Raw genomic sequence first — 23,323 nt, forward strand, 5'->3', positions numbered from 1 at the left:
CCAGGCCAGAGCATTTTTCAAACTCTGCTTTATCCCATCCTTGCTGCTTCTTTTCTAGCGCTACCAGCACCGCTAATAATGACGGCTCTAAATCCTGCCCGCCTGGCGCGGAGCCGCTGCGACGGGCGCTGTGCAGCGCGGCCGCATCGCTCCCTCATCTCCGGCCGGGCCGGGGCTGTGCCTGCGCCCTTAAATACATGGAACGCGTGGGCAATGCCACACCGCTCTCTCCTCCCCCCAGTTGTGCAATTCGGGTATTTGGATGCAATATCCAATCCCCCTGGCTCGCCGCTCCTGGGAATCTCGTGCCCGTCCCTGTGGCAGGCGGAGGAGCGAGGCGGCTGTGTTCCTTACCTCTCCACGGAGCTGGGAGTGCGGAGAGAGAGCTGGAAATAGCCCTGGCTGACACAGATACCTGTGCGGAACAGCAGGGGCCTGCACTTGCCGTGGTAATTGCATACTGCATGGAGATGAGTCACCCGGAGCCCGCTCCGGCGGGCAGCACGCGGCCGCCCTGCCTCCCGCACGGTGCGGGCAGCGCTCGCCATGCTCAAACGGGCACCCGTTGCCTGGGAAATTGATACACACACACACACCCCCCCCCAGTCCCCGGGAAGGGGGGCCCAAAGCACAAGGCAAGGGGAGTGGGGAGAGGATGGGAATTAGAGCATCTTGCAGCTTTTTAAGCTCTCGAGATGCTTTCAAGTGCTAGGAAGACTGTGTGAGCTGTGATTTGCTGCATTATTTCTGTTGCCATCCCTGCACGGGGAGCTCCTGTGTGCAGAAGAGCTGCTCACAGCAAGTCAGCATCCACACACTGCCTGGGCTGGGGGCCTGAGCCCCCCAGCTGACATCACCCTCAAGGGACGAGAGACCACCCTGGGATTAGCCCTCAGCAGTTTCCAGGGTTCCTGGGATGGGCCACCCTTACCCCTTTTGTAGTACAACTGCAACCAGAGCAGCCAGAGACAGATGTGATGTGTCGGCTCACCCTGAGCTCCTTGGCCACGGCAAGAAAGCCCCACCAGGAGAGCTCTCCACCCTCCTCATCCCCCTTCCCACAGCGTGGGGCTCAGAGGCTGCCTTGCTGCTGGAGATTGCACTGTCAGGAGATTAATAAATAATTAGCCAGCAAACTTCCACCGGGGAGCTTCGTTTCTTCTCCTGCAGCAGTGCCACCTTTTCAGAGAGTGAAAACCAGGGGAGAGCAGCTATTCTTGGGAAGAGGGGCTGGAGGGGGTGGCATTTTCCCCACCAAGCTTGTGGCTCCCCAAGCTCCTCCACAGCTGACTTCACACACCAAAGGGATACAGGGGGGAGGAGGAATAGGTAAAATCAATGAGAACCTATTTGATGGGATAAAAGAACGTGGGTTTATTTATAGCGCTGGCTGGAGCTGAAGTGTCTCCTGCCCAGAGACACAGTGCTGAGGTGATGCGGAGCAGCAGAGTGGCGTCTGCACTGGGCTGGGAGATCCACCAGTGCCTGCTGCAGCCCGGCATCCAGCCCCACTGAACCCCCAGACCCCCACTCCCCAAAGTCCTGTGGGTGGCTTTGTTCACCAGCCTGTCAAGGCAGTAACACCTGTGAAGGGGTTTCTGCTCTAACGCCAGTGCCTGTGGTCAGGAGGTTCCAGGACCTGACCACCAGCCCCTTCCCAACACTGGTGCCCAGCCAGGGGTGCGGTAGGTGGGGACAGTGATGTCCAGTTACCATGGGAGATGCTCAGAGGAGAGCTGGTGAGGAGAGCAAGGCTGATGAGGAGAGGGTGCTGCAGGATAAGGGCCCGGGGACAGACAGGGCCAGCCTGGCAGGCTGGCAGTCATGAGACAGGGAGATGCCCACAGACATCCCTGCCAGCAACGGTTGCTTGAGGAACAGCAAGTCCTTGCTCAGCAGTGCTGGACATTCAAAACGTCTCCCTTCACTGCTCACCCCCTTGGACAGCTCTGCTAGTGCAGGGGGATCAGGACCTGCTCTGATGATCATGGCATGTCTCCAGGATGAGGCAGTTCAACAGAAAGAGGAAGAGATGCACCCAGACTCTGAGCAGCCCCCAGGGAGAGGCAGGAGGAGTTGCCCTGCTTGGAGCCAGGGTGAGCAGAGGAGGATGAGGTCAGACTGGGTCTCAGCCAGCCTTCCCCTGCCCCTCGCTTCTCCCAGGGAGCAGAGCAGAGGAGTACCTGGCAGCAGGATGATGGGGATTGAGGAGATATCCCAGCTCCTGGTGCTGTCCTGCCAGGCAGGGATGGGCAGTGAAGAAAGCCCAAGCAGTACTACCAGGACAAGAGGCAGCTTGTCAGGCAGGGACGAGGCAGGCGGGCCAGCAAGAGGCCAGTGGGGTGACATGGATGGGCTGTGACAGATGCTGTCAGTGCAGTGTGAGAGCCACCGGTGCTGTGGGAAAGCAGAGTTCAGCCAGAGTGAAGGAGTAAGCACGAGGGACACGTGCCATATGGTGCAGCTTCCTGTGGTCCCCACTGGTGATGGTGGCTGGTGCCTGTGTGCCAGGCTGCCCCTGGGGCAGCACGTGGGGACAGCACCACAGAAACAGCTTGGGCTCCATCGTGGGATGTCAGGCACTGCAGAAAGAGCAGGGCAAGGTCTCTGACAGCACGTTCCTTCTCCTAGATGAAGTGAGGTACAGGATGAGCTGAGTGCCCTGGGCTGCTGCCAGGCTCTCGTCCCCAGGTAGAAGGGGCCGGCTGGCCCCGCTGTGCTGGAGCAGCTTGGGGAGGAGGACAGGCTGCTTCAGCTGCTGCGGGTGTGCTGCTTCCATGGACAAATGAGTCACTGAAAACGCCATAAGGAGTCAATGGGCATCCTGGTCTCCTGCTCAGCCCACACAGCTGGTGGGTAGCATGAGCCACCGCGCAGGAGCCTTCCCAACCCTCCACTGTGCTGCCTGGCCTCTGCCGTTTGCTCTGGGAAATTCCCATCTGTTTCACAGTGCATCCACAGCCCTCTTCTTGCTCCTTTGCCATCACATTTCTCTCTTCATAGGCTTTCTCTGCAATAACTGTGAGGCTTTAGCTCCACAGCACGTGCAAGGCTGCCAGTTTTGAAGATGAGCAGGCTGCAGGATCGGGCAGGCTGGAGCCCTGTACTTCATCCTGAGTGTCGCTCAGTGCCAGCCATGGGCTCCTCTGACAGAGCTGGAGCAGCTCAAGGGCCTGTCTCTGCTCCAGGTGAAGAAAGCTGCAGCAAGCTTGGTTGGTGGCACAGGGAGGGGAGGGAGCCTCTGCCAGGAGCACTCAAGAAAGGGGACTGTGGGTCTCTGCCACAGCACAAGCACAGTGTCCATGGTTTCCATGTGTGACTGCATGAGGGGCTTTGCTGGCACAGTGGAATATCGCTCCTCAATGATGCCCAGGGACCGTGGAGCAGGAACAGCAACCTCTGAATTGGCACATCCTCAGCCCTGCCCCCTGGACAAGCTGGATCTCAGAGCCAGGAGCTCAGCCAGCACCCGCTGGTCCTCTGAAGTCACTCTTTTGTCTCCCAGGTCCGCTCCAGCCCCAGAGGCTGTGTCCTCAGCCCTGTGGCAAAGAGGACATCAGACTGAGAGTGGGGGGGCAATTTCCACCTGGGCTTGTGGGGAGAAAGGGACCATGTCACCCAGTGGAGCATTTCCAGAGGTCCAGTCCTGGATGACCAGTAAGCATAACAGAGCCCTCATGTCACAAACCAAGGAGAAGGAGGAGGAGGAGGTGGAGGAGGAGGAGGCAGGACCTTCCAGGTGAACATGGCTGATCAGGAGCCACCAGACATAGAAAGTGTGGAAGAAAAGTGACACTATGTCCCTGTGCTCGGTGACTTCAGGTGAAGGATAAGGCTGAGCTGAGTGCCAAGCGGGGCTGAGGGGAAGGAAAAGCAGAGCTTGTGGAAAGGAGCCAAGCACAGAAACTCAGTGAAACCCAGGGCATGGCACTGCCAACCACTGCTGCCCCGTGGGGAGTGGGGCCCCAGTGAGCAGCCTGCATGAACGAAGATTGCTTTAGGGGAGGGCTCAGGGACACCTTCCCCTTCGGCTGCCCCCAGCTTACCCAGCTGCTGACTCAGAGAGCTCCTGCCAGCACAGAGTGCCTTTCCCCCGCGTCCCCAGTGGGAGCGGCACCCTTGGGGCTGCATTTAATTTTAGTGCCAAGGAGAAAGTGTCACATGGCGGGGGGCTGGCGAGGACCCACCAGAGGCTGGGGATGTTGTCACCCGGAGGAGCCCCATTTGCCGCTGCCTCTCACTGCCTGGTCCTCACCACATTTTGCCATCCACAAACAGAGGCAGCTGCAACGTGAGAGCGAAGGCGGGAGGTTGCCCGGCGCGGGGTGTCTCCTGCTCAGCCGCCGCTCATTGGCTCCTGCCCCTGTCCCATGCTTGGCCTTTGGCAGGCTAAGGGTACCTTCAAACCCTGTCCCCTCCTGACCGCTGGCCCAATGACATTACTCACTCGCTGTTGTTTTGAAAGGACATTTGCAAGCTTTTCCTGTTATATTTTACCTTGGTAATAGTATCCCCAGCCCCTCCGGGCTTAGCATCGAGTTGCTGCGGCGCCGGCGCAGTGTCATGGGGCGCTCCAGCTCAGCCAGGGCTGGCAGGCAAGGGTGGGCACAGGGGCTTATTTCAACTCGACTGTGGCTGACACCTCTATGAGTACATAAATCCAGAGAGCAGCAGAAGCCAGAGCTCTGGCAGCTCCCCTGCTGACAGACCTCAGGGTCTGCTTTAGGAGGAAAGCAGTGAGCACATGGTGAAGCCGGCCAGTCACTCTGTGAGCAGAGCAGGATGTGTGCACAGGGAATATGATGCCCCATTCACACCATAGCGCTCAAGTGCTGTGGATCAGACACCATCTCTACCCAGTGTGGATGTTTCTGAGGCTGCCGCATGACTGACTCCTAAGGAGGTGGAGACAACACCAGTTATAACATCTTGTCCTCCTTCACCTCTCTCCTGGTGCTTTCGAAGCCCTTTTTAGGAGTGTTATTCAACCAACCCTCCCAGAAGTTCCAGGGCACAGGGAAGTGATGTTATCTCCATTCTGTAGGTGAAAAAACCCAAAAGGCACAGAAAAACACCTGGACTGTGCAAAAATCCAGGGCAGTCAGGGGCTGAAGTTGAGCATGTTAACATAAGCCTGCAGCCACGTGAGCAACTGTACTTCATCCTCTGGGATCCCACTGAAACCCAGAAGCAGTGGAAAGTCCACTCCTCCAAGATGCCCCCATTTCTCTCCATCTCTTCTGTCCCCTGTCCCCCTCTCTGCACAAGGGCAGCCTGACCCCAATGTCCCATCCAGTTTTGCCCACAGGGCTGGAAGAACCCCTAACCCATCTCTATCCAGAGGAGAAACAAGCAGCACAGGCTGGGTTTTGCTTTCTTCACACTCTTCAGTGCCAGGGGGCTGCCTGGGTGAGCTGCATTCTGTGGGTGGCTGCTGCCAGGGTGGGTGTCCTGCAGGCTGTGACTGCTGGGGACTGGGAAAGGCTCATCTCCTTGGGTTAGAAAGGAAGGGGAGAGGAACTGTGCTTGCACAAAGACCAGAAAGAAAAAGGTATTTCTGAAACACACAGCTATGCATAACTTGATTTTACAATGAACATTCACAAGTAATTCCCACGAATTGTTACTTCCTATTTGAGTACAGCCGGTTTAAAGGAAATCATGAGATACTCGAGTGAGAACCTCGCCTTTTGTGCAACAAATTCATCCCAAAAGGCTACTTTAGTGATGAGGCCTTCCAGTCCTGCTTTTTGCCTTGACGGGGCAAACATCCCTCTAGTTCTCAGCTCATCTTCATCACTCTGTCACTTTCATCACTTGCATATTCTGCAAAGGCGGGATGGGGGGAACGGACATCTGATCAGGTCAGCAGAATCAACTGGGAATTTGAGTCTTAATCTGCATGGAACTGCGTGTGCCCCAGAGCAAGGCAATTTCCTTCCCGGGCCCTTCCGTGCCAGCGCTGTGCTCTGCGCTGTGCTTGCTGTGAGCTGCAGCTGTGAATCCTGGAAGTGCGTTTCTGGGCCCAGACCTCTCACCCACGGGAAGAGAAGTTTCATTGCTGGCAGGGTAGCTGGAAAAGCACCTCGGGTAACTTTTTGGCACTTCGTAACAGTAATTAGTAATAGAGTGCACAGCAATGAGGAAGAGTTGCTTTGTCCCATCCCGGCAGCCAAACCGCCCTGGCCCCAGCTCTCACCAGTATGACATAACACAAGCTGTTTGTGGACATCTCCCTTTGGTGCAAGGCTTGGGATCATCAGGGAAAACCCAGTGTTGCTACATTGCATGGTGTTCACAGCATGTCATGAACCAAAGGGAGGCCAGAGGGAATTAAAGACTGCCTGGAAACAGCTCTGCCTTTGAAACAACAGCAAGGTGAGAATGTGGACAGGCAGTGGGCCTTTCCAGCCAGAGGAAGAAGCACCTTCTGTTCACCTTCCAGAGCCTGATGCAGAGCTCCCCACCCAGATCCCTCCACTTTCTTTTGCTCTGTCAGCTCTTTACAATGACCCTGCAGGCCTGTCTGGACCGTCTGAGGGGATTCAAGGATCCGGAGCCATTAGGTTGCAGGTGTTGCCACTCAGTTGTGTATCAGCTAATTCAGGCTGCAGTGCCAAGCCCTGCTCTTTCCCATGTAATTGCTACGGGTAAGTAAATAGAACATTCATGAGATTTTTGGTCCCGTCATTAATTATTTCTGAAAGGGCTTTTAGTATACGCCTCAAAACCCCAGAAGGAAAGATGACGTGCGTGACATCAAGATGCTCGCAGCAGCAGCAGGATGAGCGCTGAGATGAAAACACGGGAAATCTGAAGATCTTTCACTCCTTGTTACTCTTTGCTCTCAGTCACCTGACCCCACTTCAGTGCAGATTCACCAAGCCTGGAAGTGGCCCTCAGCCCAGGACGCTGCTCTCAGGGTTTATGTATCTCAACATGGGGTGACCTGGGGACTGTTGAGAGGTGCCTGGTGGTGCTGGGTGCCCACACTTTTAAGAGCTGGTACCTTAAAGGTGTGCACAGGGGTGCTTAAATTGGGTTCCCTGGCTGGATGAGTGTCCCTGGGGAAGGTGCTTGTGTCCCAATGCATGGCTGCAAGCCCCGCAGGACACTCTGCAACTGCAGATGTGTGTCCTCCCAACCGACTAAGCCTGGATGTGAACCTCAGCCCAACACTCAGGCTGGGTATTAAACTCAGGGTTTATACATCTCAATATGAGGTGATCTGAGAAGGGCCTGGTGGTGTTGGGTGACCCCACTTTCAAGGTGTGCACTGCATTGCTTAAGGTGGGTTCCGTGGGCTGGTGTGTGTCCCTAGGGAAGGTGCTTGCATCCCATGTATGTCTGCAAGAAACATGGGGCACTCTGCAACCTTGGGTGAACCCCCAGAGAGTCTGGATGTGACACCCCAGTCTGACACACTGCACCCAGTGTTCATATATCTCAACTCGGAGTGACCTTGGGGCCGTGGAGTGGCACTCGGTGACACTGGCAGCCCTGGGTACAGTTTTAAGGGCTGGCACTTCTAAGGGGTGTGTATGGCATTGCCTAAAGTGAGTTCCTTGGACGGGTGTCTGTCCCCGGGGAAGGGGCTTGAGCCCCACACGTGTCTGCAAGCGCCACGCATCACTCTGCAAACGTGGGCGAACTCCCCCAGAGCCTGGGTGTGACCCCTCCTGTCTGACGCTGTACCCGGTGATGCTGGCAGCCCCTGAGTCCCTCCGCTTCTAAGGGCTGGCACTCTAAGGTGTGCATGGCACCGCTCACAGTAGGTTCCCTAGGTGTGTGCGTGTGTGTGTCCCTGGGGAAGCCTGGATGTGAGCACCCCCAGCCTGACACGCTGCACCCAGCGTTTACATATCTCAACTCGGAGTGACCTGGAGAGCGTGGAGCAGAGCCCGGCCGTGCTGGGCACCCCCGCTCCTGAACGCTGGCGCTTCCACGGGACACACACACACACACAGAGCGGTGCTCGGAGCGGGTGCGCGCCCCGCGGGACGGTGCCGGTGCCCCACGCGTGTGTGCGAACCCCACGGGGCGCTCAGCACCCCGCTCCCTGGCGCTGCCCTCCCCGTGCCCGGCTCCCGCAGCCGGCGGGCGGGGGCTGCGGGCGCTCCGCCCCGGCGCTCCCCGCCCCGCCGGCCGCCCGGCTCCCGCCGCCGCGCCTGCTGCATGCTCGGTGCCGCCTCAGCCCCAGCCGGAGGTGGTGGAAGATGGCGGAGCCGGGGCCGGATTGCAGCTCTCTGCTCGATGAGGATCTTTCTTCCTTCGTCTTCAGTTACCTCGCTGACAGCCAGGTAGGGAGCGCGCGGGGGGGGCTCTGCTGGACGGGGCCCCAGCGCGCTGCAACTGGGCGGGGGGGGGGGGGGGGTGAAGCCGGCAGACCCCCCCCCGTCTCTTCCCGAGCACCTGGGGGAAGAGCCGGTTCTGCCGGAGCGGGGGGTGCGGGGAATGGCTCCTCCGCCGGGTGCCCCGAGGGTCTGCGGGGGTCCCGTTTGCTCCGCGGGTGCGGAGCGCTGCCGCCCACCCGCGGTTCCCTGCGCGCCCCTCCCCGCGGCTTTCCCCGCAGCCCCGCCGGCGCTTTCAGCACCACTCGCACGTGGACTCCCGCCCCCCCTCCACCCGCCACCCCCGCCATCTGCAGGGAGTTTGGGGGTGAAGGGGGGAGAAGTCGATGGGTTGATGGGTTTCGGCGCAGACAGCCCCCCCCCCCCCAGTTTGTTTGGGGAGGGGGCGGCGCGGTGCAGGCGGCGGGGGACTGGGGGGGGCTCCGCAGGGGGCTGCGCGGTGGGAGCTGATAAGAGCCGGGCTGTGGGATGAGTCATTCCAAGCGTCAATTCCACGCATACGGGCTGGGATCTTGGGGGATGGAGGTTTGGGGAGGGGGGGTAGTGCGACAAGGGAGAGGGGTCTCGGTGCTGCGAGTCACTCGCTGCATAATGTGGATGGGTTGTCTTTTGGACGGAGCTGGGTATTAAAATCAGATTAAGGCTCCTTGGCAGCGCCGGCGGGATCACGAGAGTGAGCCGTGCTGGCTATAGGGCTCGCATGCTTTTCCATTTTGGGGGCTGGAAGAGAGGCGCTATACAATAAACCGGGCAGGAGCCGGAGCCGTGACTGATCCGGAGCACGGCCGCGCATTTTGCAGCCGGATTGGTGCAAGTGGGAAGAGTTTTCTGTAGTTATATGTCATCCCCCGACCCTTCACTTTCATAACCACGGATTACAAAATAGCTCCGATTGTGAAGCGAGCACATTCATCCCAACCCTTGCTCTCTCACCAGTTTAGCTCCGGGATTGCAAACAGTGTGTGTGTGGGGAACGGGACGAGGACTAATCCTGCCGTTTGGGTTCAAAACAAACAAGATCTCGAGACTTGGTAAATCAGATTTGCCCCCGGTGCATGTGCCAGACAGAACCAGGCAGGTCTTGCCACCAGCCAGATTGATGTAGTCCCGGCACCTCTCCTCGAATGCACCAGCTCCAGAGCGCTCCGGCTTGGCACGGGACCCGGGCAGCTTGCTGGGGGCAGATCAGGGGGGAGGCAGCAGCTTGGGTTGTTAACGAAGAGCTGTTGACAGGTTGATTACAGCAGAAGGGTCAGGAAGGGTGAGAAGTGGGCCGAGAAGATTTTGTAAGCGGTCTGTGTTTTCTAGTTTGATTTGTTTTATTATTGCTGAGGGAGCCGTCGACTTATAGGAGAGGAGGCTGGTGGCATGGGATGCTGTCCCTCGGAGGAGGCTGGTTGTGAGGGATGTCATCCCTCGGAAGTACAGCAGAAAGGCTGCAGCTCCCGCCAGCCCCACTGCTCCCTGGGCAGGTGAAAGTTCCTGGCTCCACTTCCCTGCAATAATCCTCCTGTTCTCTGCATGCTTCCGTGAAAAGCCCGTATGATTGCAGCACGCGTCTGAAGCCTTGCTTCTTTTTTTCTTTTGCTTTTTGGTCAGCATTTGAAGTGCCAGTTTAGGAATCCTATTCCAAAAGAGACTGCTACTGGGGGGAAAAAATCCTGTGAATTGTCATTGTTCTCTGGCGCAAACCCACCATGTTGTGAACATTCCCTGCAAAATTTGGGGCTGTGAAATGGCCTATGCTGAAATAAGACCATGTTTATGGCATCTCCTGAAATGCGGTTTGCTGTGTCCCCTGTTTTTTTTCCCTCTCCCCTACATGCACTCTGTTGGAGGGAGCTGTGCAGGGACACACACAGGTAGTGCTGGTCTGAAGTCTGCAGGTGCAGAAAGTGAGGAGCAGCGAGGGGACTGTGCAGCCTGTGTGTGCCCTCCCCGTCCGGCGCCTGCTTTCGATAATTCCATTTCCTCTCTGTCCCCACGTGCGCAGAGGGGCTCAAGGCTGGGATGAAAAGAATAGAGAAAAAGGAAAAAGGAAGGAAAAAAGCCCCCCCCCCAGCTATGATTTGCATGCATTTGCTTAAGAACTGCCTGAAGTTGTAAGCATGTGTTGTGCTTGTGCCTTAACCTCTGATGAAACTGCGGGGAAGGCTCCAGCCCTGGCTCTGTCACATGCTGCCTTCTAACTGGGAGCGGGAGGCGGGCCGGGCTGGCGCTGACGTTTCTCCCCATTACTACTGTACGAGCTTCTGCTTACAACTGGGTTACTGACTTCTCAATGGAGCCCGAAAGCTGCTTCTGCAAAGACCCCAGGGCTCCAGCACGAGATCAGATTATCCTGAGAGGCTACAATGTCAGGAGGCCATGAGATCATGAATATTAGCCATTTCCTTCGTGGAAATTTTGAGGAACTCTGACTCTCCCCCTCTCTCTGCCCCGTGCTCCTCCCCAGTCCTTGCTTTTGCAGTAGGTATAGAGAAAGGTGCAGTTGGGTGCATGCAGGTGCCAGGTGGTCCATTCCTCTCCATGGAAGGAATCCTGAGGAAGGCTCTTGGGGAGATGCATGGTGAAGGTTTGACATGGATATTTGCATTAGTCCCTTAATTGTTAGGTTTTGAGCTGAGGGTGCCTGCTAACCTCTATTTACATATTGAGGACAGCGATGATTCACGTGGTACCTGCATTGCTACAGAAAGAAAATCAGGGTTTTTCACTTGATATGTGCCTTTCTCCGGCCAACTCCTTTTCCCTTTTTTTGCAACAAAAAAAAGTGGTTTTGTTTTGCTGCGACTCAAAATGTGTCATTTCTGGGCCTGCTTAATCCATTTTGTGCAACTCTGCTGCTCAGAGGTGGGAAGCTGGTTGTAGCTGGTTTGTCTGCTGGCACCAGGCTCTGGGAAGTGCCAGCCAGGCAGCTCTGCCGAGAGCACCACGGAGCAGCCAGCAGCTCTCGGCATCCCTGCAAGAGGCAGGAACACTGTGACTCTTACGGCTTTCCATTTGTTTAAAAACTCCAAACTGCAGCAGGGGGGAAAAGAATTAAAAAAAAACCCAGGCTGCTTCTCGGAGAGATGCTTAAAGATCACATGAAACTGAAATACAATATCCCCTCTTTTAACTTCCCAGCCTCCTGCTAACAGCTTAATCCATCGGTGAGTGCAGGAGGCACAGGGAGCCCTCGGTGGGTTGGCGCTGCTAGTAACGAAGTAGGGATGCATCCCTAATTTCTGATAGTCCTCACTGAGCAGACCAATATCCTGCTTTTTCTGCATGTTTTCTCTAAAAGATTTGGGGAGGGGGGGTGTTTGGGTGACTGAGACAGCCCAAGGGCCTGTGCAGAATGTATCCTCAGCCTGGCTGCATTGCTGCAGCCTGGATCCAAGGGCTGCTGCATTGCCGGGGCTGGAGACCCCCTCTCTCCCTGGGAAGGGGTGGCTGTGTCCCAGTGGCTGTCACCGACGGCGGCCGTGCTGGTGGAGTGGGAGCGGTTGGTGCTGGGGATGCCGGTGGCCGTCCCCGCCGCAGCGGAGGCTGCAGAGTCTGGGAGCACAGCCTGCTGCTGATCCCGCTGCTCGTAGCTGGGAGCGAGCAGCCGCTGGGAGCAGCTGAGAGGGAAGGGAGGGCTGGCCTGAGATCTGCCCCCTCAGAGAGCCCCTCTGCACACCTGCCTGCACACCCTGCTTGTGACTGGTGTCCCAGGGGTGCCCCACGCCGTGGGCTTTCCTGCTGCCTGCCTGCACATCCCTGCCCCGATCTCATGCCGTAATGGAAAGGCACCTCTCCAACAGGTGAATAATTAAGATCTCAACCTAAGGCCTCCAGCAAAGGGAGCTTTGTGAGGGAGAGGGACCTCTCTCCCATTAACCTTTCCAATGTCAAAAGCCTCTTTGTAGTTAGAAACTCCACTTGCACCAGCTTATCAGCACGGTTGGGTTGTCCAATGAAAAATACCCGGGGGATGCCACTTTCAGCCTCAAACCTCTGGTTTTGAGGAGTGGGTCCCATGGTCCCTGGTGCAGGCCTGGGGACAGGGATGCCACAGGCTGGCTCTTGGCAGATGGTTTGCTGTGCAACCAGGCACTGCTGCCCACTGGTGCTGGGGCAGGAGCCCACCAGGCTCTGAGATCCCCTTTGGTGGGACTGGGGAACTGGCAGAGCATGGGAGCTGTAATACTGTAGTGACAGGACCATGGGGAATGGATTTAAACTGAAAGGAGTAGGTTTAGATTGGATGTTTGGAAGAAGTTCTTCCCTGTGGGGGTGGTAAGGCCCCGGCACAGGTTGCCCCATCTCTGGAAGTGTTCAAGGCTAGGTTGGAAGAGGCTCAGAGCAACCCGGTCTGGTGGAAGGTGTCCCTGCCCATGGCAGGGGGTTGGAGGTAGATGATCTTTAACCTCCCTCCCAACCCAGACTGTTCTGTGATTCTATGAAGGGCACAATTCCCCCTGGCTGGGGGGGAATTCCCCCCCAGCACTATGGAGGCTTGGAGACATCATCCGGCTGGGGCAGAGGCATTGTGGGTGTCTGTGCTATTGCTGCCCAGTACCTGCAGGGCAAATGCCACCACTGAAGCCACATGTGCCCATGGCCTCAGGGAGGGGCAGCATCCCTGCAGTGTTCTCAGAGCTCGACCACCCTGTGGGGCTCTGCAGCACTGGCTCTGTGGGAGGAGGGAAGTGCTGTCCCCAGAGATAAGGCTCCACTGGGACCACGCACGTGGCACTCGCTCCCTGCCACCGAGGAGCTGGGACACGAGGTGCTGGCAGGGCCTCGGCCGCACACACGTCTGCCGGAGGAATCGGCTCCGGTCTCCCGCAGCTGAGCCCCGCTCCATGGCAACCCCTCGCGGGCTTATATTTCTCGTGACTGCTTGGCAGCCTGGAGTGATTTAGCAGGGGGGGAACTTTGTACGTGCCGGAGCCGCCGCCAGTGCAGCCATGCCGGGCTGACCACCACGATCCTGGCCCTGCAGGTCTCCTGCTGCCGGGGGCACATGGGCTGGGCAGCCCTTTCCTGCACCCCAAGAGTGGGCAGCCGGCTCCCCTGCCTGGAAGGGCAGATTCCCACCACCTGCCTGATGCCTTCAGGTATCAGAACCACCTTCCCGGGAGCTCCTGAGCTCCTGGGAGAGGATGTTTTGAGCTGCCTCTGCTTATAGTAATGAGCCAGAGACTAAAGGTTGAAGTTAATGGGGCGGATGGTCAGGTGAGGTAGTGACCTACTTCCAGGGGCACCGGCACCGTAGGCACTGGGTGATGGTCCAACCAATGTGTTTCCCTTCCCTTATCGCTTGGCTGTTCTGCTTTTCAGCACTTTTCCTGAACTCTGGCTCACAAATTATTATTTATTTATTTATGGCAGTTGGTTTTTTATTTTTTTTTTTCCTAATGATGGGAGCTTCCAAGAAATGCCGAAGGACTTTGCACAGATCTGGCTGTGCTCAGGGTCTTTTCAGCTCTGTCCTTATCCAGCCCCGTGTCGCTGCACTTCCCCAGGCAGAGGCAACAACCAGGGCTGAGCTGCTGCAAGCTGCTGTGTTAAACCAGTTCACTTCTGAATTAAGAAGACAGGGAAAATTAAAAACTGGAAATCTCTGGCGCTGAAGGATCTGGAGACCCCCCGGGGAGGGGCTCTCCATGTGGCAAGTCTGGTATCTGCTGGTGGGGGATGTGGAGACCGCTGTGGCTGCCCTGGGGACATGGCCCCATCCAGTAGCCAGACTAACCTTTGATCTCTGCCGGCTCCGGGCAGCAAAGTGGGGCTTAGGGAAAATACTTCACTTATCTCACATCCCGGCTGTCCCGAGGCAAAGCCTGGGTGCTGGATGGGCACCCCAGTACCAGGAGCTCCGAGTACAATGAGGGTCCTGCTGAAACGTTACAGGACCTTTTTACATCAGCTCACGTGTCCCCACTGTCCCCATGGCCCCCTACCCATCCAGCGACGCCCCCCCCTTGGCGAGGGCAGCCCGGTGATGGGGGCCGAGGCGGGAGAGCCCCCCGTGCGCCGCAGGGCTGATGTGACACTTCTCCCCTCCCCTGGGATGAGCAGTACATGCTTTATATGGATGTTTTTGTGCTGAGGTGGCGCCTCAGGCTCTTGCAGCGACTACAGTTGCAGGGCAGCAGCGTATCTTTACTGAGATGCATTTTCTAAATTCTTCCTCTGCGCCCTGTGGTCGCGGCCAGGGCAGCACCGCAGCCCCTCTGCTGAGCCAGCGCCACCGGCCAGGCTCCCCGGTTCCTGTTTCAGTTTGCAGCGAGTTAGAATCATAGAATCAGAGAATAGAAGTTAATCAGAGAATAGAAGTTCATCACTCCTGTCCCTTCTGCTCCCCAGCCTTTGTGTGGGGAGGCTGCGGGACCCCGTTCGATCCCGGCACGTGGGGTGGCGGGCGAGGGGTGTGGGAAGTGTCATCCTTTCCCCCCAACCCCCGCCAAAAGCTGCCTTCCCCACCTATTCCCCGAGGAACCCTCATTTCCTAACTTCCATGCACGTCAAGAGCAAGGAAATCCTGTGTCGAGTGGAGAGGGCAGAGCGTCCCGTGCGGGTGGGGGGCTGAGCCGAGCTTTGCTGAGCCGGGCTGGGCTGAGCCGGGCTGGGCTGAGCCGGGATGTGCCGCAGTGGAGCCGCGGGCTGGGGCAGCCGCCTGTGCCTTGCGGACGGAAGGAAGCCCGGCTGCCTCTAATCATGTTCCTTCTCCTCCCTCCTGCACAGATGAGGGGGGAGGGATGCAGATTTCGCAAATGACAGCTGGGGACCTAGTTGTCCTGCCACGAGGTGACCCACAGCTGGAGCAGCCCCAGATGTCACAGAGCTGGGGTGCAGGGGAGGTGCTGCTGGGAGCAGGCAGTGTGATCTCCATCCCCCAGCCTCAGCAGCATTTTTGCTGAGACCTTCTTCTTTCATTTTTAGCCAAGTTCCTAGGTAGGAGTGAGTTGTGCTATTTTTTTTTTTTTATGAAGAAAGTGCATCTGTAGCTGTGGGGTGTTTCAGGAGACATCCCCTTTGCGTGCACACAGGACTGACGGGGCTGAGCTGCAGCCAGGCTGGGTTAGAGCAGAGAGCAGCACTGGTCACACCGGGCCATTGCTGTGCATGTACCTGGGTAACAGTGAGGAGCTGGAGGTGTCAAACATGGCACTTGTGCAGCTCCTCTGGAAGGCTGAAGCAGGGACAGGCTCTGGCTCTCTTTCCCTTGCAGATGCCAGTCCCTGTGCCAGCCCCTCTCCAGCACAGTGTGTGGACACCGGTGGGCGCAGAGCTGGGGTGGCCATGGTCCTTTGGCTCCATGCACAGTGCTCAGGCAGAGCACACACTTCCCTGGGCTTGGAGCAGGGGGAGAACCACTGTCCGTGTGCTGGGATCGGGGCTTGCAGGCAGCGCTGGCAGAGGGCAGGGCAGGGCAGGGGCTGCACGGTGGTTCATGCCAGGTGAGCTGGCAGCGCCCGCTCCTGCCACACAGAGGTTGCTCACCTGGCACCCAGCACAGCGTGGCTGAACTTTGTCCAGCTCCAGTCCCTCTGTCCTGATTTCCTGGCGCTTTCACTGCCTCGTGCCTCGGTGCAACTGTTTGCAACTTTGGCTTCAAGCTAATTAAACTTTGCATTCCTGTTGGCTCCCTGCAAATGTAGGCTGCTGAGCTGCTTCCCTTTGCCCCGGGCTCTGGGACCTGCAGCCCTGCCTGTGCCAGGTGTGTGTGGCTCAGAGCCACCCTCCCACATCTTAATGAGGAGAGGATTTTTAAACCTTGCCTGGAACAGCATAAACCCCAGAGCTCTGCAGAGCTGGAGATTTAAACCACCACCACTATTTCTCCTTTTGAGCAAGCTTGCACACAGTCACGACCAAGCCATCCTGATAATGAAAAGAAAAAAATTGCAATTTTTTTTTCTTAAAAAGGAAGTTTCTGTTTCTGTGTGGGCCCTGCTGGGAGACTGGTGTATGCGGGCTTTGAGTTCTAGAACCCATTTCCCAGGTAACAGAGCTCAAGCCTGTGAGAACTGTGTGGTTTTCTCAGGCTGAAAGGTTGAATGGTATTTGAGCTGCTTTTTTTATTTTTTCTTGTGGCCATGTCCTTTTAGGAAGGAATAAATATGTCTATTTATATATATTTTGAAAATGAAAGCACATGGTCTGTGTCCCCAGAAACCCTCATGGTGCAAGTTGTCACCCAGCTCTGCTGGGGACGCTGCTGTGCCCACGACTGGCATCCAGCTCTGCCCGGCAGCTGAACTGGGGAGCAGGGGCAGCCCCTGCCCTGCAGCCCCAGCACTCCGGGGTGAGCCATGGTAGGTATGCAGGACATGCTGGTGCATGCGTGTCTGCTCTTCTCATGGGACCAGAGGCTTTGGGATGTGGAAGTGGATGCAGGAGGAAGGAAGTCGGCAGCTGACTGGAGGGGGATGTTGCGGGGGACTGTTGGGACAGGCATGGATGGGAAGGGCTGGAGCTGCTCAGTTTATTTACTTCTGTTGACTCCTCCTGCCTGTGCTGTGGGCCGTGCTGCCTGGTCTGCCTGCAGTGCTCCATTCCTCTGTTAGTCCATCCGGGATGCAGTGCAGTCTCCCTGTGGATACCAGGGACTGCCCATGATGGTCTGCTTGCCCTGCTTGCCTCTTCTCAGCTCCCACCTCTTGCCTGCTGCCTGTCTGCCCCAGAGGAGCTGGAAACCCATCTGCACATCCAGCTGAGTCAAAAAGAAATGAAAGGAAGATTATCATGGGGAGATTTTTGTCCTCATCTCTGCTGCTCGCTTATGGCAGTGCAAGGACCTGGAAATACAGCTTTCAAGTTTCTCTCTGTATTTATGTAACCCAAACGAACTCTTTTTTGGAAAGAGCCACTCTGTCTCATTTAGATACCTAAATATAGCAGCCGCTCTGGAGGGAGGATTAGCCTGCGAGTGCCCTGGCGGGTATAGGACTTTTGTGGACGGGTGTTATGGGGAGTTTAAACCTCATTCAGTTGGGCCTGGGGTTATTATTCCTCTGCCATTAGCAGGATGGGTTTGCAGCCGTCCCGGGGCAGTGGGGAGCTCACAGCAGTGACTGAGCTGGGAAGCACGAACCTGTGGAGATGTGGCCTGCAGGTCATCTAAATGTCTCGATGCCATTTGAGGCCAGAGGCCATCTATACCCAAACATGCTGTTTGCTAACATGCCATCACCTCCCCTTGGAGGGAGGATCCATGCTCCAAAGCACAGAAGCAGAGCTGAGTTATAGGGTGAAACCTCCACATCCAGCCCTCCCAAAGCCCTGCAGCACCTCGGGGTGATCAGTCAGAGCTGCTGGAGTGGAATCAGCCCTGCAGTGTGGGGTTGGGTGGAAAGGCAAAGGAAGGGAAAAGGTCCTTCTGCTCATAGGTGCACCACAGGCATCAAACCCTTTGAGTTCCTTTAGGGAAAGTTGCAGGACCGAGCCTTTGAAATGCCAAGCTGCAGGACACCCCACAGGTGCCATTTCCCCTTGCCAGGGGACATTCACTCCCCATCCTCATGGGCATCAGTACCTGTACACATCTCTGAGATGTGGGGGTTGGCATGATCAGGGCACTGTGCACATCCCATGGACACGCTTCTGCTTCTTCATACACACAAGATGCCTTGTTGCCTTTGGACAGAGCACAGGAGATGGGTTTGCCTGAGTGGTCTGACCACACGGTGTGGTGGTTCTCTCATATACCCCCTGGATCAGCCAGGCTTGCACCTTGAACCAAGTGTTGACGGAAACTGAGTTTCTTGGAAGTGCACAAGGTGACCTTTGCTTTTGTCGCTTGTTATCTCCAACTGCCCTGCACTGAGGGTGCCATGAGTCCCTTCCAAGGAAGTGGGGAGCGGCTGCTTGTGTCCATATATGCTGGTGTTCCCGGGACTTGGGGACACATGCTGCTTGAGTCTTTGTAGCTGGCTCTTTATAAGTGCATGGAAATGACACTCTTGTGTTCCCTCTGGTCCCACCTGCTTTGCTGACAAGAGCAGCTCCCTGGCCTGGCGCTGCTGCAGGGGCTCCCTGATCTGTTTTGTGATTCGGGCCCTGATGGAGACATGCAGGAGCTGCCTTGGGTTTTCTACAGGAAATGCAGAGGGTCCCTCAGCTGTTTGAGCCTTCATCTCTGTGCTTTTCGTGCTGCTTCCTTTGCACACAGTGGCTCTGCCTCCCTGCACACCTCATCCCCCCCCGCCCATCCCTGCCCCTCACCGTGCCCTCTGCCCAGCTCAGAGCTGTGCAGCCTCATGCGAGCACTCACCCTCACACAGTCCTCTGCCATCCCCCTGGGGCAGGAGCCATCTGGCTAAAGGGTGGGACCCTGGGGATGTGTGGGTGAACACCTGCACGCTGGCTTCACATGGTGCCCTTGTACAACCTTGCAAACCCCAGTGCGATGCCCCCTCAGCTCCCATTGCACAGGCAGGGACCAGGCAGGTGCTGCCCTGCTGGGGAGGTGGCCTGAGCCTGACGGAAGGACTGTGTTTTGGTGATGTGCTCCTCAGGTCTGTGTTATTTGGCCCTAACAAGGTGGAGGTGAAACACAGAAGGTAAAGGCTGTGCAGCGGAGTGGGAGGAGGCAGCGCAGTGGAGATCCATCCGGAGGGCTCGCAGTGTCCCCAGGATCCCCGAGCCGCTCTGGCAGATGGCTGCAGCCCTCCCGCCCCGCTCTAAGGAATACAAATGTGCGGCAGATACGGTTACCCGGCCTCGAGAGCGGTGTTGGCTTTCATCTAGATCGATATCCCTGCCAGCCTGTGTCTGAGGGAGCACTCAGCTGGCAACCCAAGCCTGGCTGGGAGGAGACACCCGCCGAAGCTCTGCTGCCCACTGCAGACCCTGCCTGTCCGTCTGTCTGTCTGCCTCGGTGAGGATGCAGAGCCGCAGCGCCGTTGCCGTGCTGTCGGACTCCGTCATGCGTAAAATGTAATAAATAGGGCCATAAGCCTTTTACAAAGTCTATTTCCACTCTTGGATCCGGGATTTAATGCATGGCTGCTTAGAGAGGCTGAGGATTTCAGGGGTCAGCAAGGCTAATTGCACTGCTGGAATAAAAGGGCACACGGGAAGGATCCTGTGCACGGGTGGGAGGGGGTGCCGGGGGTCCCGGCTACCCCCAGCTCTGCCTTGGCCCTGTGAGCTCCCTGCCAGCAGCCTGGGAATGCAGCAGCCACGTGTGGCAGCTTGGCAAGGGATGGGGTCCCCAGGGAGTGCTCTTTAGGGGCTGGGGGGGCCGTGCCAGCTAGGGAGTCATATGCTGCAGGTGTTCGGTTCCCCACTGCTCTGCAGTGTCTCTGTGCATCTGACTGAGCACGTCTGGCTGGAGCGCTTGATCTTAGATTACCTGTAAGCCAGGGAAAGCCTCTGTGGGGCCAAGGCCAGTGAGGATCAGGGCTGTCCCGGTGCCAGCTCAGCCCCAGCCTGCAGCATCTCCTTGAGCTGCAGAGGGGAGCTGGGTACCACTCTGCCGAGCTGCCTGTTGTGCTGGAGGGCCCTGATGCCACAAGCTGGGATGTGCGCTCAGAGGTGGTGCTGCCGAGGTGACAGCCCCATCAGGAGTGGAAATGCAGTGCAGAGGCAAGAGCCCAGGGCAGTGCCGGGGCACAGACTGGATGGATGCTCCAGTGCTGGGTGGCCAGCACAGGGCTGGGAGTTAGGACCTGGACTGCACTTTCCTGGAGAGAGACTGGGAGAGACTGATAGGATGGGCAGGCTCCGCTTCACGGGGACAACCAGCAGCCGACATGCGCCCTGCAATGAGAGGGGGACCCAGATGCCCTGAGGCTCCCGGGGCTTCGCCCTGTGCCAGCCGCTCACGCAGGGCTGGCAGGGCTGTGCCGCCGGCCACGGCAGACGGAGGACGCCAGCTCCGCTCAGTTACTTTCCTGGCTGATCCCGTCATCTCCATCTCGCGCCAAGTGCTGAAGTCGTCATGGAAACTGGCAGCAGCCTCGCCAGCAGCTCCGTGCGGGATCCTCGGCCTGAGTGCCGGGTCAGTGCTGGTCAGACGTGGCAGTGGCGGGTGGCTCAGTGAGCCACCGCTGCTGGCCCCCGTTCCTCGATGGCACCGCCGTGCTGTGGGCTCGGCGATGCGCGCGCACGGTCCTTCCCTGGCGCTGTGGCAGGGCCCGATCCATTAGCGCTCATCAATCCCGCAGAGCCTCGCAGGAAGCACAAAGAAAAAGCCCAATAGTATTGCTATTAATAGTACCTGCTCACAAAGTTATCTTTAGCAGCACCGCTCTCACCTTCACTCATAACAGCCATTGCATGGGCCTGACTCTTCTCCCTGCTGCTGGAGTGGCTTTGAGGTAACCCCGGCCTCCCAGGGTGCCCCAGTTGTCCACACTTCCACCAGTCACCAGTGTTTCCTTTGGCTGTAGAAAGGGATGATCTGCAAACCATGTGATGTAGTGGGAAATGGAGCTGTTTCTTTTTCCAGGGTTCGTTTTTCTCTGGTGACCATAACTCTGAACTCTGTTTGCTTTTGCCTCTCCTCCCACTTCGCTTCTGTCCAGCGGGGCTGTGTCGTGCCAAAGGCTTTGTCCCTGGAGCATCCCTGCTGGAAGTCCATGCTGGTGCTGGGATTTTGCTTGATGAGTGGAGGAGGCAGTGCCTGAACTTGACTATTGGGGATGAAGTATTTTCCACTTGTATTTCAGTGGGTGTTTTCATAGGTTTCGAACTATGGTCCACCCTTCCCAGCATCTTTCATCTCCAGAGCTCACACAGCTCCTAGGAGGGTGCAGGGCTTTGAAAGGGCTTTGAGGATTCATGGGCTCAGCCCACCACTTTGAGGTATCATCTCCCACTGCTGCCAGGGAAATGCCTATTTTTCCTATTCTTGAGCTCTGCAGTTGCTGAGTTCCTCAGGTTCCTGGGTTAATCTGTTCCTGCCTTTAATGAGCTGCCTCATTAAAGTGTTTTTCCCTAATAACCAACCCTCCGGGCTGGGTGATGTTCTGCTGTAGACAACTGAAGACCTGCAGGTTGCAAAAGGCTTTTCTGACTGCGTGTGGGGTGCAGGATGAGCACCATCCCTCTTGTGTGTGGTGCCAATGAGGCTGTGAAGGGAGCAGCAGCCCAAAGCACCCCAAACCAAACTCCTAGGCTCCAGCACCCATATTACTGCACCCACAAACTGTAAAAGTGGGGATGGCATCTGGTTTTGGGGTGCAGCAAACTGGAGATACTGGGACCAAACCACACTGCTGCATAATCTTCCTACACAATGTCCTTACCCAGTGATGTGCAGCAGTGGGGCTGCTCGACAGCACCCTGTGAGCCAAACCTGTGGGTGCATGCTGCGGGCATGTCTGTGTGCCTCGGGCCAGGAGGTGTCTGCCCAGCCTTAATGAGGGGGTTTGAGCTCGTTGCCTTGGTGCCTGGGAGCTGATCCGGCTGGTTTCAATAAATGGAGGCAGAAATCTCCCTCCTGGGGGCTTGCTCTGTGTGGAGGAGTGTGCACACAGCTTGCAGCCGCGGCCTCCCGGGGGTATCGTCCAGCAGGCACTGGTCACACCTGGCCCCCCTGTCCATTTGGCATCAGTCCCACCTGGTCCCCCCACTCTGTGATGGCTGTCCTGGGCGAGCAGGGCAAAAGGTGTGGGCCCTCAGGGTGATGGTTGTGAAGGAGCAGATTCAGCAGAGCCTCTGGCGAGCGGCAGCACTTCACGGCTGCCACAGCCCCTGTCTCCAGGCCGTGGTTTTTAGGGTGGCAATGATGCAAGGCAGGAAGGTGCCTGGTACCAGCACTGCTGGGGCTGTTTATATATAGCTGACCCACTTGCTGAGCGGGGGCTGCTGGCCCCTCCTGGTGCTGCACTTGGGGGTGCTGCGAGGGGATGCACCAGAATCCATCTGGGAGCGCGGGGCTGGGCTGCATCCTGCATCACCTGCTCTGTGGAAGGGCTGGGCTGTGCTGCTTGCCATTCTGGGGGTGCAGGGTCTGTAGCCCTCCTGCCCCTCATCACCCCTCTCAACCTCCCCTATCCACCAGCACCCCAGCTCCCACAGGGAAAGAGGAGCTGCTGCTGCCCCAGCAGAGATGGAAAGGCAGGAATTGCTGCCGGAGGGACCAGCCTGAGGCTTGCCTGGCTGTACCTGGACTAAGGCAGGATCAGGCAGTGCTCAAGCCCCATACCAAGAGGCCTCCCATGGGGTTATCCTGCCCCTCCTGCTACTGGTGGGGCAGTCCTGATGTCCAGCGCTCCCCCAGCCCCAGCTCACCCCTCCAGCTTCCTGCTTCTGTCTGTGGGGGGTGCTGCCAGTGTATGAGGGGTTTGGGGGAACTCTTGGAAAGTGTTCAGCTGCCAAAACAGTTCACCTCAGTGCCAAGCACCAGGGACCCAGCAGCTTTCCCGGGGCAGGAGATAAAAAGAAAATCTGTTAGGAAGGCAGGGTGGCCCTGGAGTGACCATGGGACTCAACTCTGCTAACCCTGCAGCTTCCTCCCCAGGATCAGGGCATCTGGCCAGGATGCTTTCCCGAAAAGAGCCACTATCCATGTGTAGTTGCTTGTGACAGGCTAGAGGGGACACGGTGTTCCCATTTGATGGCCTCCTGAGGTCCCTGTGGCTGGGTGTTTCCAGAGCTGTTGTGGTTGGCACACCTGGAGAAAGGCGAGTCCCCAAGGCAGGTCAGAGCAGAACACTTGCTGCGGAAAGGGAAATTAATTATGGGCACTTTGCTGCACTCCAAGTGACTGCAAAGGCTGATGTTTCTCCTGTTGGCCGATAAACTAATTGTAATGGCAAAACCTCAACAAAAGCCAGGCTCTTAAATGCTTTCTTAATTAATAATGCTCAATAATTACTTGACGTCAATGACCAATTAAAATTTCGGAGAAGGGAAGTTGCTGTTAAGTGCATGATACCTTTACTCCTCCAGTTGCTGCGTCTGGGTTCCTGCAGCTTTGATGAATCCCGCAGAAGAGCACCGGGAAGGCCAAGCCCGATGTTTTTAAAGGAAAACATTAGGCA

At 57.1% G+C, this 23,323-nt stretch overlaps 1 protein-coding gene across 1 annotated transcript in view; it reads left to right on the forward strand.

Annotated features, from left to right (window-relative positions):
* The first annotated feature begins 8,179 nt into the window (after window positions 1-8,179).
* PPARGC1B (PPARG coactivator 1 beta) overlaps window positions 8,180-23,323 on the forward strand; it is a 50,384-nt gene continuing 35,240 nt past the window's right edge. The window contains exon 1 of the mRNA XM_027718666.2: window positions 8,180-8,300. Coding sequence (XP_027574467.2) covers window positions 8,217-8,300 — 84 coding nt within the window. The 5' untranslated portion in view covers window positions 8,180-8,216. The remainder of the gene's footprint in view (window positions 8,301-23,323) is intronic.

Source organism: Pipra filicauda, unplaced genomic scaffold (genome assembly GCF_003945595.2).
Source record: "Pipra filicauda isolate LSUMZ 115617 unplaced genomic scaffold, ASM394559v2 scaffold3_size10097308_pilon, whole genome shotgun sequence".
Lineage (NCBI taxonomy): Eukaryota > Metazoa > Chordata > Aves > Passeriformes > Pipridae > Pipra > Pipra filicauda.